At 43.3% G+C, this 15714-nt stretch overlaps 1 protein-coding gene across 3 annotated transcripts in view; it reads left to right on the top strand.

The window, feature by feature from the left end:
* Positions 1-15714, top strand: part of LOC133544401 (neurobeachin-like protein 1) — a 151379-nt gene that overhangs the window by 74546 nt on the left and 61119 nt on the right. For all 3 annotated transcript variants that reach the window (XM_061889685.1, XM_061889683.1, XM_061889686.1), the window contains 7 exons: positions 212-297; positions 381-470; positions 4907-5084; positions 5167-5300; positions 7519-7678; positions 7773-7875; positions 7943-8102. In XM_061889685.1, the coding sequence (XP_061745669.1) occupies positions 212-297; positions 381-470; positions 4907-5084; positions 5167-5300; positions 7519-7678; positions 7773-7875; positions 7943-8102 (911 nt within the window). The remainder of the gene's footprint in view (positions 1-211; positions 298-380; positions 471-4906; positions 5085-5166; positions 5301-7518; positions 7679-7772; positions 7876-7942; positions 8103-15714) is intronic.

Here is a 15714-nt window from a genome sequence, read left to right on the forward strand (position 1 = left end):
AACACAAAACATGCAAAATAGTGATGTTTCTAACATTTACTTGTTTAAAAAATATATTACTTGGTCAAAAGATTTTAGCATGTGTACAAATTACTTTTTGACAACACCGCGATAATAATGATAAACGTGATCATTTTGGTCACGATAACTGATATGAAATTTCCATATCATTACATCCACAGACCTAACATTGATGTTTGTTTCTACGCAGGTCCAAACTGTATCTCCCCATTAAAAGTCCAGGAAGCAGAGCTTGGCGACTTTTCAAGCAAACTGCTGCTGCACTATTCACCAAAGGTATTTTTTTCTGCAAAACTTTAAAAACATCAAGTCCAGCCCAGCATCAAACATGATGCTTTATTTATAACAATTTTTTACAGGCTTGTCAAAATCCGATCTGTCTCGATCTGTCCCCCAATAAGCTGCATGGGCGCCTGACTGGGAAGAAAGTTGTTAACTGGGACATCAAGGTTGGACTGCAACATCACTCTCAGACAGTCATTCTGTGTTCGGAATGTTAAAGGCCTACTGAAATGAGATGTTCTTATTCAAACGGGGATAGCAGGTCCATTCTATGTGTCATACTTGATCATTTTGCGATATTGCCATAGTTTTGCTGAAAGGATTTAGTAGAGAACATCGTCGATAAAGTTCGCAACTTTTGGTCGCTAATAAAAAAACCTTGCCTTTACCGGAAGTAGCAGACGATGTGCGTGTGACGTCACGGGTTGTAGAGCTCCTCACATCCTCACATTGTTTACAATCATAGCCTCCAGCAGCTAGAGCGATTCGGACCGAGAAAGCGACAATTTCCCCATTAATTTGAGCGAGGATGAAAGATTTGTGGATAAGGATATTGAGAGTGAAGGAATAGAAAAAAAAAAAAAGGGCGAGGGCAATGAGACCGATTCAGATGTTATTAGACACATTTACTAGGATAATTCTGGAAAATCCCTTATCTGTGTTACTAGTGTTTTAGGGAGATTATATAGTACCTGAAAGGCCACGGGTGTGGTGACCGCCAGTGTCTCCGGTGGGAGGAGGTAATAGTCCGCAGCAGCTGCAGGAGGACGCAGGCTCCGCTCATAACTACGGTAAGAGCCAACTTATTACCACAATTTTCTCACTGAAACCTGCCGGTTGACATGTGGTTGGGTTCCATGTTCGCTTGACTGCTCTGTTCCATAGTAAAGCTTCACTTTTGGGAATTTTAAACAAGGAAACAAAGCTAAAAGCTTCCCACCTCCATCTTTCTACTTTGACTTCTCCATTATTAATTGAACAAATTGCAAAATATTCAGCAACACAGATGTCCAGAATACTGTGTAATTATGCGATTAAAGCAGACTACTCATAGCTTGGATCGGGCTGGAAAATAATGTCCGCTACAACCTGAGACGTCAAACGCACGCGTCATCATAGTGCGACGTTTTCAACAGGACACTTCGCGGGAAATTAAAAATTGCAATTTAGTAAACTAAAAAAGCCTTATTGGCATGTGTTGCAATGTTAAGATTTCATCATTGATATATAAACTATCAGACTGCGTGGTCGGTAGTAGTGAGTTTCAGTCGGCCTTTAAAGGTGGCATATTTAATAATGTGGCCAGAAATGGTACTGCAATCGCAGTCAAAATTCTGAAGTCACCTCCCTCTCTCCCTGACTGAGGTTGCCAGATATGCAGCCAAATCCAGCTCAATCTACTGGGCTACTTCAAGGAACTTCAAACTTCCACTGCCTCTTACTAGGGGGTTGAGGTGCTGGGACCATAACGGCTGAATAGACAAGCGTTTTGTCAATAAAAATTCTCTAACGATTACATTTTTCACAGAAATTAGGCTGTTTTCAGGAAAAAGTACGTCATGCCTGCGTACAATATCCCAACAAATGGTTATTGTCAGTACGATCACAAAACAAAGACTAAAACCAACTACAACCAACACTAGCAATGGTTATACAGGTGAAAATAAGTAGAGCATGCTTAGCAGCCTAATGTACGCCCAAAACTAAAGAGGAGACATTCTACTGAGTTATGCCTGTAGGCTACACCAGGGGTCACCAACCTTTTTGAAACCAAGAGATACTTCTTGGGTACTGATTAATGCAAAGGGCTACCAGTTTGATACACACTTAAATAAATTGCCATAAATAGTCAATTTGCTCAATTTACCGTTAATAAATATATATATATATATATATATATATATATATATATATATATATATATATATATATATATATATAGAATGGGTATTTCTTTCTGTCATTCCGTTGTACATTTTTTTTCCTTTTACGGAAGGTTTTTTGTAGAGAAAAAATTATGAAAAAAAAATGAATTTTTAACGGTTTAAAAGAGGAGAAAACAGGAAAAAAATGAAAATGTAATTTTGAACCATAGTTTATCTTCAATTTCGACTCTTTAAAATTCAAAATTCAACTGGAAAAAATGAAGAGAAAAACTAGTTAATTCAAATATTTTTGAAAAAATTAAAAAAAGAATTTTTGGAACGTCATTAGTCATTTTTTCCTGATATTAATTTTAGAATTTTGATGACATGTTTTAAATAGGTTAAAATCCAATCTGCACTTTGTTATAATATATAACACATTGGACCAAGCTATATTTCTAACAAAGAAAAAATCATTATTTCTTCTAGATTTTCCAGAACAAAAATTTTTAAAGAAATGCAAAAGACTTTGAAATAAGTTTTAAATTTGATTCTATAGATTTTCTAGATTTGGCCAGAATAACTTTTTTGAATTTTAATCATAAGTTTGAAGAAATATTTCACAAATATTCTTCGTCGAAAAAACAGAAGCGAAAATGAAGATTTGAATTAAAATGTATTTATTATTCTTTACAATAAAAAAATATAAAATTATGTGAACATTGATTTAAATTGTCAAGAAAGAAGAGGAAGGAATTTAAAAGGTAAAAGGGTATATGTGTTTAAAAATCCTAAAATAATTTTTAAGGTTGTATTTTTTCTCTAAAATTGTATTTCTGAAAGTTATAAGAAGCAAAGTAAAACAATAAATGAATTTATTTGAACATGTGAAGACCAATTCTTTAAAATATTTCCTTGGATTTTCGAATTCTATTTGAGTTTTGTCTCTCTCAGAATTAAAAATGTCGAGCAAAGCGAGACCAGCTTTCTAGTAAATAAATACAATCTAAAAAATAGAGGCAGCTCACTGGTAAGTGCTGCTATTTAAGCTATTTTTGGAACAGGCCAGCGGGCTACTCATTTGGTCCTTACAAGCAACCTGGTGCCCGCGGGCACCGCGTTGGTGACTCCTGGGCCACACAAATGAGGAATTTGTTTATCATGTGATTTAGCAGTGCTGAAGTTGGAACCCATTTCCTCAGCATGTTAGCATATTGACAACGAAATAGGCAGTGACACTACCCATATCCCTATCGGTTTTATTTGTTGAAAATATATTTGGCACTGTTAGTCCGCAAACACATCGCCATACAGGCTAACGGGCATATATTTCCCCTGTTAGCCTGTATGTCGATATGTCATTCACCGGGCTAGCATGCTAAGCATTACACTAGGACGGGGGTTGGCAACCCAAGGCTCTAGAGCCGCATGCGGCTTTTTAGCGCCGCCCTAGTGGCTCTCTGGAGCTTTTTCAAAAATGTATGAAAAATGGAAAAAGATGAGGAAAAAAAATATTACAAATATATTTTGTTTTAATACAGTTTCTGGAGGAGGATAAACATTACACAAACCTCCCTAATTGTTATAAAGCACACTGTTTGTATTAAACATGATTCACTGATTCGAGTAATTGGCAAGCGCCGTTTTGTCCTATTAATCTTGGTGGTCCTTGAACTCACCGTCGTTTGTTTACATGCATAACTTTCTCCGACATTCTAAGACGTGTTTTATGCCACTTCTTTTTCCGTCTCATTTTGTCGACCAAACTTAACGTGCATGAATGCAGAAAGGTGAGTTTTGTTGACGTTACTGACTTGTGTGGAGTTATAATCAGACATATTTGGTCACTGCATGACTGCAAGCTAATCAATGCTAACATGCTATTTAGGCTATATGTACATATTGCATCATCATGCCTCATTTGTAGCTATATTTAAGCTCATTTGGTTTCCTTTAAGTCCTCTTAATTCAATTTATATCTCATGACACACTATCTGTATGTAATATGGCTTTCATTTTTTTGCGGCTCCAGCCATATTTGTTTTTGTATTTTTGGTTCAATATGGCTCTTTTAACATTTTAGTTTGCCGACCCCTGCACTAGGAGCTATGCACCTTCACACTGCATTCGTTGCTAGAACATACTAGGTTTGTTAGACAAGATCATAGACTGTATTGGACAATATAGTTTACATACCAAATGTCCATTTCCATTTATTACAAGTAATAATAAAACTTAAATGCCTTACTTAGCTTACCTATCAGGGAGGAAATTAGCAAGTTTGTCGTTAGATGAAACATTTTTCTCCGCCTTCTATCGTCTCCATCTTTCAAAGTCATCCACGATACAAATCCTCGTTTTGTTTCTGTCTTTGTCATGAATAAGTTGAGAATCGTTTTAACGCCTTTTAGGTCCGACATGTTTAGTAACTTTACCAGTGGCAGTAGCTAGACGAAGGTGGCGGTGCGTAACTGGCAACCTGGATGTGACAAACTCACAGACTTTCTAATTGGTCAAATGGTGGAAGACGGGGCATCGAAATGTAAACAATAACAAGATTTCGGGGCTGTAAATCTAGTTTTGAAAAGGGCATATCCCGGCTGAACTACTGTTATCAGTTACAGAGGTATTGGAAAATAACAGGATTTATAAATGCCTTTTGACATATGTGGGGTGACTTGAGATTAAATTATTACATATGGCTCCTTTTAAATACTGCACATTGTACCTTTTGGCAGGATATGATCAATTGTGTAGGCGGCTTGCCTGTGGTCTTCCCGATACTGGAGCAGTTGGCCTATGTGGCCCCCGATCAACAGGCCAGTGACGCGTCAACGGGATCAGACTTCATCACCCCAGATGTGACCACTCCTGCTGACGGCGAGTGGGTCATTCTCCCGTCTAACAGGGCTTCAGGTCCGTTTGCCATCCCCTCGACATGCCAGCCCAGGCACAGTGTGTTAACAAGCACGGTGTGAAATGTTTTTCTTTGTACCAGAAGCGCGCCTCGAGAAGAATCTGGTGGCCACCTTCTTGTTGCTGCTGAAGCATTTTCTGCAGAGGCATGCAATAAACCAGGAAAATCTTCTGTACTCGCATGGCATCGAGACACTGGGAGCCCTGCTGCAGAAGGTTTTTAATGCCGTTATCACACAAGCCAGTTGGTCTTTAGCAAAAACTTTTCACATTTGATCCAAAGGTTACTAGTAGCATACAATTTGTCTGGGACGGAATAAGTGTGGGCATTTGTGAACGTGCTAAGCTACTTGTTTTCTGTGGTACCTTTAGGGTGTGACTCTAATTATTTCTATGACATAACTCGTATCTTGAAAAACTTGTATTACGAAAAGCGTTGCCCCTTGAAATGAATAGAAAACAGCACAATTTTAACATGTGCCTGCCTTTAAAAAGGAAAAAGTAACTTTTAGATAACAAACATTCTATTGAAAACAATTCAATAAAACACTAACAGTAGTTTTATGAAGTAATAATTACGTACGGCATTTACCTTTCAAAGCAGACTTCTCCGGCTGTGTTTCTTAACCATAGGCCGTAAGCGCCCCCTTGAGGGTGGCAAAAAATATCAGTTGTAATACACTTTTCCACCACTTGTGGCAGTAGTGACAATATCAAAGAGAAGAAGTCTGGAGCCTTTATTAAGTTTATTTAGTGCAAAAATTATGTCTAATGTAGTGAAGCTGTATTTGCATTTTAATTGTCCATCCATTTTCTTGTGCCGATCCGTTGTGATGAAGAAGGAGCTGAGCCGGAAGGCAAAGCTCTCAATTTACCGGTCGATCTACGTTCCCATCGTCACCTATGGTCATGAGCTTTGGGTCATGACCGAAAGGATAAGAAATGAGTTTCTTCCGCCGTGTGGCGGGGCTCTCCCTTAGAGATAGGGTGAGAAGCTCTGTCATCCGGGAGGAACTCAAAGTAAAGCCGCTGCTCCTCCACATCGAGAGGAGCCAGATGAGGCGGTTCGGGCATCTGGTCAGGATGCCCGAATGGGGGCCGACGATCAACCTGATTACGTGATATTATGGCACGAGGGGATCTTTGGAAGATTGGCCCAGGACGTTGCAAGCACCTTCATTAAATGTATTGTTCTTGATTCTTCCCCTTGCATACTCTTTTGGGCAGATAACTGTGGAGGTCAAAATAAAAACTGGACGCTGTACACGGCTCTTGCCCAATGTGCAAACGCAGAATGGGGCCCACCCGAGATTGTGATAAAATATCTGGAGAAAGGGCACACGTTCATGAGAGCAGATTCAATCCATGGCTCAATTGGCAAGAAAATGAAAGCTCAAGAAAACATCTATACGTTTGATGACTTTGTAGATTTCTGTAAGACAGCATCAAGATGGATTGGTTTTCCTTTGTTTTCTCACAATCAGCTAGAAGTGAGTTACTAGGTTTTGCCTTTGGACGGGAGAGGTGAGGATGGGAACGTAGATCGACCGGTAAATTGAGAGCTTTGCCTTCCGGCTCAGCTCCTTCTTCACCACAACGGATTGGTACAACGTCCGCATTACTGAAGACGCCGCACCGATCCGCCTGTCGATCTCACGATCCACTCTTCCCTCACTCGTGAACAAGACTCCTAAATACTTGAACTCCTCCACTTGGGGCAGGGTCTCCTCCCCAACCCGGAGTTGGCACTCCACCCTTTACCGGGAGAGAACCATGGACTCGGACTTGGAGGTGCTGATTCTCATTCCGGTCGCTTCACACTCGGCTGCGAACCGATCCAGTGAGAGCTTAAGATCCCGGCCAGATGAAGCCATCAGAACCACATCATCTGCAAAAAGCAGAGACTTAATCCCGCGGCCACAAAACCGGAACCCCTCAACACCTTGACTGCGCCTAGAAATTCTGTCCATAAAAGTTATGAACAGAATCGGTGACAAAGGACAGCCTTGGCGGAGTCCAACCCTCACTGGAAGCGTGTCCGACTTACTGCCGGCGATGCGGACCAAGCTCTGACACTGATCGTAACCAACCCATTTACGATTTACAAAAATCAAATAACCAAATGCAAAGGCAATAATATAATGAGGCGATTATACTTTTATATTCTTACATTCACTGTTACAAACGGCCCTCTGAGGGCAGCTATGACTGCGATGTGGCCCTGGATGAAAACAAGTCTGACACCCCTGATTTAGACCATGGCAAAGTCTCCATTTAGTTGCGGATTAAAATGCTCAAATAATTGCTCAAGGCAAAATCGTCACACCCGTTTAAACGTGACTCTTTTAAGTGTGTTGGTGATATGAGGAAGCTGTTTGGGTTTAGCAGTAAATTCATACAGTCTGTATATTGGAGCCATGCTTTGCTTTTTCAGCTTCCTGTCGGTCACGTGGATGTCAGTGTCCTGGTGGCTATGCAGCTGCTGATAGAGCAGGTGACTTACGAGAAGAATCAAGCTCTGCTGCAGCAACTTCACACACATCTCCTGTTCAACTTCAACATCTGGAATAAAGGCGACTTCCCTTTACGAATAGGTCAGATCCTAAAATGCCAAATAAAGACAATATATCCAGAACATTGAGCTATTCAAAGTGACTTCTGTGCTATGCTGGTTGTTTTCCTCTCCAGGTCACATACAGTATGTGAGCACTGTCATCAAAGACAACAGGAAGCAGTTCCGCAAGAAATATGGAGTACGATTCCTTTTGGACACCATTCGCCTCTATTATGGGTGAGAGTCGGTTGTTATTGAGTTTTTTTGTCTGGCACAACATCAAACCTCGGCTCTTGGTTCTAAGGAAAAACACTAATAAAGACGGCGACCTGAGTGAGGATGACATTCGGACCATCCGCACGTCTCTCTACGGGCTCATCAAGTACTACATCGGCAAGGGCATGTCCCAGGAAGAGATGCAAAGCATTGTGGGATATATCTCCGCCATCGGGGATGAGGATCAGGTGAGGAGGGCACATCCTGTTATTGACGCAATATGAACTATGATCAAGTGTCTCTAATCATCTCTAAATCATCATGTCAGTCACCAAATTATGAAGGGTCAAATAGGATACAATTAAATAAATACATTTTTAAAATATTCCGTAAATGTTCCAGTAATTATTTAGGTTCCTGCGCAGGTGGCTAGGACTGCCGCGAAGCCTGAGCAGCATTGCTCTATACGGGCATAACAACAAGCTGAAGCTCCCCATCAGCAGCCTGAGCGAGGAGTTCATGGTGACACGGTCCAGGGAGCTCCTACAGTATCGGGAGTCCAGTGACCCAAAGGTTGCACAGGCTGGGATTGAAGTCAGGACGGGGCGGAAGTGGAGAGCTGTCGAGGCTGTGGATGTTGCAGAGGCAAGGCTACGGCAAAAGGTTTTGGTGGGAACAGTGGCGCAGGGGAGATCTGGCTTAGGTAGCAGAAGAACACCTCGCTATGACAAGGCGCAGGGGAAAGAGAAGAGGTCACTGATCCTCGAGGAAGTGCGAGCAGGAGTTGAGGAAAGGCGAGCCTGCCAGATGGCGGGAATGCGGCAACAGGGCGCCTGGACGAGATGGGAACAAGTATCAGAGCGTAAGGTCACATGGACCGAGCTCTGGAAAGCCGAACCCCATCGAATAAAGTTCTTGATCCAGGCGGTCTACGATGTGCTGCCAAGTCCATCCAACCTCTTCACCTGGGGAAAGGTGGAGACACCAGGGTGCCCCCTCTGCCAGAGGAGAGGAACCTTGGAGCACATCCTAAGCTGTTGTCCAAAAGCCCTGGGTGAAGGGCGGTACCGCTGGCGACATGACCAGGTCCTGAAGGCCATAGCTGATGCCATCTGCAGGGGAGTCAGTCACAGCAAGAGCCTCCGCCCAGTGAAGAGTACTGCTTTCATCAGAGCTGGGGAGAAGTCAACACCGGCTGCCCGGAACACCTCGTCTGGCCTGTTGGCAACAGCACGCGACTGGGAGCTGTCAGTTGATCTGGGAAAGCAGTTGAAGTTCCCTGACGTGGTTGCTAAAACAACACTAAGGCCAGATATTGTGCTCACCTCAGTGGCCTCCAAGCAGGTAATCCTCTTGGAGCTCACAGTGCCTTGGGAGGACCGTATGGAGGAGGCCAATGAGAGGAAGAGTGCAAAGTACTCTCAGCTTGTGGAGGAGTGTCGGAGCAATGGGTGGCGAGCGATGTGCCGGCCGGTTGAAGTGGGGTGTCGAGGGTTTGTGGGCAAATCTCTCTGCAGGGCCTACAGAATGCTTGGCATCACAGGGGCCAGCCAGCAAAGGGCCATGAAGTTAGTCACAGATGCAGCAGAAGTGGCATCAAGGTGGCTGTGGATCAGGAGGGGAGAGGCGTGGCATGTAGGGCAGTAGCGCTACCTGGACACAGGCTGGGGCCTGATCAACCCTGGCTGGGTCGCCTAGGGGAGGGGGTCTGATTGTTGAAAGACCCGAAACCCCCTGTGATCCTAGGTTACATCACTGAGGATGTGTCCAGTTGCACCATTGGTGTATTTAAAAAGTTGCTTTTCTGGGACAACCAGTGACTACCAGGAACAGTCTGGTTGACCACCAAGTATAGATTGGTGACAGCTGGAGAGACAGCGGACAGCCCGGAAAGACGGCACCGGGGCAGTGAGGGGTAGCATCCCGAGCTGCACCTTCTGAGAGGAAGGAACCCACAACAAGCTACGAATCGACCTACAGGAAATATACCCCCAGGGATTCCCGAGAGGGGGGGCGGAAGAGAATCCCACTGGACGGATCAAAGGTTGACGACACATGGCAATGGTAACACGACGACGACTATGGAATGCATATGTGGGAAGGTATGCAAGAACCGACATGGCCTGCGGATCCACCAGGCCAGGATGAAGTGTATGCAGAAGGTGGTAGAATCACAGCGCACAGGAACTACGCCTGGTGAGACGCAGGAGGAGCCAGGCCCGGAGTCACCCCACAGTGCCCGGAGCCTCCAGGTGATGCAACCACCAGAAGCACACAGGACATCAGAACATCGTCGGGTAAAGTGGCCCCAAGCTAGCAAGGAGAAAGAGTGGCTCCAGTTTGATGAAGATGCTGATACCATCTTGGAAACAACAGCCAAAGGGGACGCTGATCGACGCCTCAAGACGATGACCACGATCATCATCAGCCTCGCTGCAGAGAGGTTTGGACTTGAGGAGAAGCGGGCAGCGAAGCCCCCCTACATCATGAACAATAGAGCGAGTAAAATCCATCAGCTCAGGCAGGAACTGAAGTGTTTAAGACAGCAGTTCAAGGTTGCACGTGAAGAGGATAGGGGGCCTCTTGCGGAACTACGTTGTATAATCCGCAAGAAGCTAATAACCTTGAGGAGAGCGGAGTGGCATAGGAGGAGGAGGAAGGAAAGGTCCAGGAGGAGAGCTGCCTTTCTGGCGAATCCCTTTGGAGTCACAAAACAGCTGCTAGGACAGAAGCGAAGCGGTAGACTGGCCTGCTCCAAAGCTGAGGTCGACCACCACCTCAAGCAAATTTACAGCGATGGATGCAGAGAACAAGACCTAGGCCCCTGCAGGTCCTTGATCAATCCACCAACACCAACGCTTGACTTCGATGGGAAAGAGCCCGGCTGGAAGGAAATCCAGGAGGTGGTCCGCAGGGCAAGGACGAGCTCTGCTCCAGGGCCCAGTGGAGTACCTTATAAGGTCTATAAGAACTGTCCAAGACTACTCCACAGACTCTGGAGAATCTTGAAGGTGATCTGGAGGAGGGGCAAGGTAGCAGACCAGTGGAGACAGGCAGAGGGTGTGTGGATCCCAAAGGAGGAGAAGTCTAAGAACATCAATCAGTTCCGAACCATCTCGTTGCTGAGTGTTGAAGGGAAGATCTTCTTCAGCCTCATGGCCAGGCGACTGACAGACTACCTCCTGAAGAACTCCTACATTGATACATCGGTCCAGAAAGGAGGGATCCCAGAGGTATCTGGATGTCTGGAGCACACAGGCGTGGTCACTCAGCTCATCAGGGAAGCCAGGGAGAATAAGGGGGACCTGGCTGTTCTGTGGCTGGACCTCGAAAATGCCTATGGATCCATACCCCACAAGCTGGTCGAAGAGGCACTGAATCGGCATCACATTCCAAAGAAGTTCAGAGACCTCATTCTGGACTACTATGCCAACTTCCATCTAAGAGTCTCCTCCGGAAAAACAACCTCCGACTGGCACAGGCTTGAAAAGGGGATCATCACTGGCTGTACGATCTCAGTCATCCTCTTTGCGCTCGCCATGAACATGCTGGTGAAGTCTGCGGAAGTTCAGTGCAGAGGTCCCCTCTCCAGGTCTGGAGTCCGGCAGCCACCCATCCGAGCCTTCATGGACGACCTGACAGTGACCACTACATCCGTCCCAGGTTGCAGGTGGATCTTGAATGGCCTTCAGGAGGTGATTTCCTGGGCTCGCATGAACTTCAAGCCGGCCAAGTCGAGGGTCCTAGTGCTAAAGAAAGGAAAGGTTACTGGCAAATTCTGCTTCTCACTTGGCACCACCAAAATACCATCACTCACCGAGGAACCTGTGAAGAGCTTGGGAAAGGTGTTTAATTGCAGCCTGAGAGACGCAGCCTCCACAAGATCGACCAACCAAGACCTGGAGACCTGGCTGACCGTGGTGGATAAGTCTGGCCTTCCTGGCAAGTTCAAGGCCTGGATTTACCAGCACGGGATTCTCCCTCGGATCCTCTGGCCCCTCATGGTGTACGAAGTCCCCATTTCAACGGTGGAAGGCTTTGAGATGAGGGTCAGTAGGTTCCTGCGCAGGTGGCTAGGACTGCCGCGAAGCCTGAGCAGCATTGCTCTATACGGGCATAACAACAAGCTGAAGCTCCCCATCAGCAGCCTGAGCGAGGAGTTCATGGTGACACGGTCCAGGGAGCTCCTACAGTATCGGGAGTCCAGTGACCCAAAGGTTGCACAGGCTGGGATTGAAGTCAGGACGGGGCGGAAGTGGAGAGCTGTCGAGGCTGTGGATGTTGCAGAGGCAAGGCTACGGCAAAAGGTTTTGGTGGGAACAGTGGCGCAGGGGAGATCTGGCTTAGGTAGCAGAAGAACACCTCGCTATGACAAGGCGCAGGGGAAAGAGAAGAGGTCACTGATCCTCGAGGAAGTGCGAGCAGGAGTTGAGGAAAGGCGAGCCTGCCAGATGGCGGGAATGCGGCAACAGGGCGCCTGGACGAGATGGGAACAAGTATCAGAGCGTAAGGTCACATGGACCGAGCTCTGGAAAGCCGAACCCCATCGAATAAAGTTCTTGATCCAGGCGGTCTACGATGTGCTGCCAAGTCCATCCAACCTCTTCACCTGGGGAAAGGTGGAGACACCAGGGTGCCCCCTCTGCCAGAGGAGAGGAACCTTGGAGCACATCCTAAGCTGTTGTCCAAAAGCCCTGGGTGAAGGGCGGTACCGCTGGCGACATGACCAGGTCCTGAAGGCCATAGCTGATGCCATCTGCAGGGGAGTCAGTCACAGCAAGAGCCTCCGCCCAGTGAAGAGTACTGCTTTCATCAGAGCTGGGGAGAAGTCAACACCGGCTGCCCGGAACACCTCGTCTGGCCTGTTGGCAACAGCACGCGACTGGGAGCTGTCAGTTGATCTGGGAAAGCAGTTGAAGTTCCCTGACGTGGTTGCTAAAACAACACTAAGGCCAGATATTGTGCTCACCTCAGTGGCCTCCAAGCAGGTAATCCTCTTGGAGCTCACAGTGCCTTGGGAGGACCGTATGGAGGAGGCCAATGAGAGGAAGAGTGCAAAGTACTCTCAGCTTGTGGAGGAGTGTCGGAGCAATGGGTGGCGAGCGATGTGCCGGCCGGTTGAAGTGGGGTGTCGAGGGTTTGTGGGCAAATCTCTCTGCAGGGCCTACAGAATGCTTGGCATCACAGGGGCCAGCCAGCAAAGGGCCATGAAGTTAGTCACAGATGCAGCAGAAGTGGCATCAAGGTGGCTGTGGATCAGGAGGGGAGAGGCGTGGCATGTAGGGCAGTAGCGCTACCTGGACACAGGCTGGGGCCTGATCAACCCTGGCTGGGTCGCCTAGGGGAGGGGGTCTGATTGTTGAAAGACCCGAAACCCCCTGTGATCCTAGGTTACATCACTGAGGATGTGTCCAGTTGCACCATTGGTGTATTTAAAAAGTATAATTGGCATAAAATACATGCATGTGCTATGAAATTTGTTATCCGTTTATGTAATGTAAAATTACATTTAATTTCATGATTCCATAATTGTTCAAAGATTTAATTATCCATCCATTTTCTACCGCTTATTCCCTTTTGGGGTCGCGGGGGGCGCTGGCGCCTATCTCAGCTACAATCGGGCGGAAGGCGGGGTACACCCTGGACAAGTCGCCACCTCATCACAGGGCCAACACAGATAGACAGACAACATTCACACTCACATTCACACACTAGGGCCAATTTAATTATTTCAATATTTAATCATTTATCCAATCCAATCCAATCCACTTTATTTATATAGCACATTTGAACAACAATAACGTTTCCAAAGTGCTGCACAGCCATGTTAAAAACAATTGTAAAAAAAATAATAATAATAAAATAAAATATAAAAAAATATATATATATATACATATTATGCTCCACCAATGACTGAATAAAAACAAAAAATAAATAAATATAAAACCAATAAAAACAATAGAAAAACAAATATGATTAAAAACTATTTTAAAGGGTAAAATCAATTAAAACAGTAAAATAGAAATCAAAGTGTATAAAAAACACAGAGGACAACAGAGGACAGAGGACCACATAACTCACGTAGTGTTAAAAGCCAAAGAATAAAAGTGGGTCTTAAGACGAGACTTAAAACACTCCACTGTGGAAGCAGTTTGAACATGGAGGGGCAGAGTGTTCCAGAGCTTAGGGCCGACCACAGAGAAGGCCCTGTCTCCCCTGGTCTTAAGTCTGGTCTTGGGCACCAAATTTAAATTAATTATTTAATTGAATAACTATTTCATAATTTATTGAATTATCTCAGGAATTTGTGGGGCAGCGCTCCATGAATTTATTTTATCTCTCAACCCAAGCTGTTACGTGTTCTTTTACATTGACATTATCATGTCAATCACCAAATTATGGAAGTCAAATAGGACAAAATCGAATATGTATTTAAATCTTTAAATTATTCTTTAAATGTGTCATTAATTATTTATAATTGGCATAAAATACATACATGTGCTATTGAATGTGTTATCCGTTTATGTAATGTAAAATGACATTTAATTTCAAATACTTGTTCAAAGATGTATTCATTTAATTATTTCAATATTTAATCATTTAAATTAATTATTTAATTAAATAATTATTTCATAATTTATTGAATTATCTCATGAATTTTTTTTAATCAGCTCTCACGCGTACTTTTACATTGAAATGATCTTGTCAATCACCAAATTATGAAGGTCAAATGGGACAAAATACAATAAATAAATAAATCTTTAAAGTATTCCTTAAATGTGTCATTAATTATGTATAATTGGAATAAAATACATGAATGAGTTTTTAAATGTGTTATTTATTTAATGTGAGAGTACATTTAATTTCATGATTTAATTATTATTCAAAGATTTAATCATTATTCAATGGTGTAATTATTTTGATTATTATCGATTAAATTATTTTATTTCATAATCAATTGTTTCATGATTGAATGATTTATTTAATTTTCTCATTAATCTTTGTGGCAGCGCACTATGAATTTATTTTATCTGGCAAACTCAGTGTACTTTTAAATTAAAATAATTATGTCAATCACCAAATTATGGAGGGTCAAATGGTACCAAATAAAGCAAATAAATATTTCAATTTATACATAAATGGGTCATTAATTATTTGTAATTGGAATAAAATACTTACATGTGTTCATAAATGATTCATTAGTATATTTTATGTAAACTGACATATCATTTCATTATGTAATTAATGTTTTCGATATGTACTCATTGTTTCATTAGTTAATAATTATTTGAATATTTAATCATGTAATTGTTGATTTAATTATTTAATGTACTAATTGTTTTATATTGAATGATTTATTTAATTATCTGATGAACCTTTGTGGAAGCGCTCCATGAAATTATCATATTTGTCAAACTCAGCCATCATGTGTCCTTTTATTAACAGGTTTGTTTTTAAATTTGAAGAATTATTAATTACTGACACATTTTTGTAATTATTTAAATATGTATTTATTATTTTTGTCTCATTTGACAAATTACCCATTAATTGTGAAGCTACTCCATGGCTTTAAGTACAACACTTTATTTCTGAATATGCTCCAAATGATCAATTATTAGATGTAGGGGCGCACAATAAATATCGTACAGATAATCATCGGGTCAGGAAGTGTGATGTCACATACATAAATCTGATAACCTTGAAAAATAACTTCCAAATAACAAGAAAAAAACATTACAATGAGGCCAGATTAGCCGTATAGTGCTGTAGGGTGGATGAGCAAATCGAACACACCTTTTTTCCCACCTCGTAGGAAGTGGCAAAACTTCTCTTTGTGCTCATTGTAACCAAGCATGGCGT

The sequence above is a fragment of the Nerophis ophidion genome, linkage group LG27 (assembly GCF_033978795.1).
Source record: "Nerophis ophidion isolate RoL-2023_Sa linkage group LG27, RoL_Noph_v1.0, whole genome shotgun sequence".
Lineage (NCBI taxonomy): Eukaryota > Metazoa > Chordata > Actinopteri > Syngnathiformes > Syngnathidae > Nerophis > Nerophis ophidion.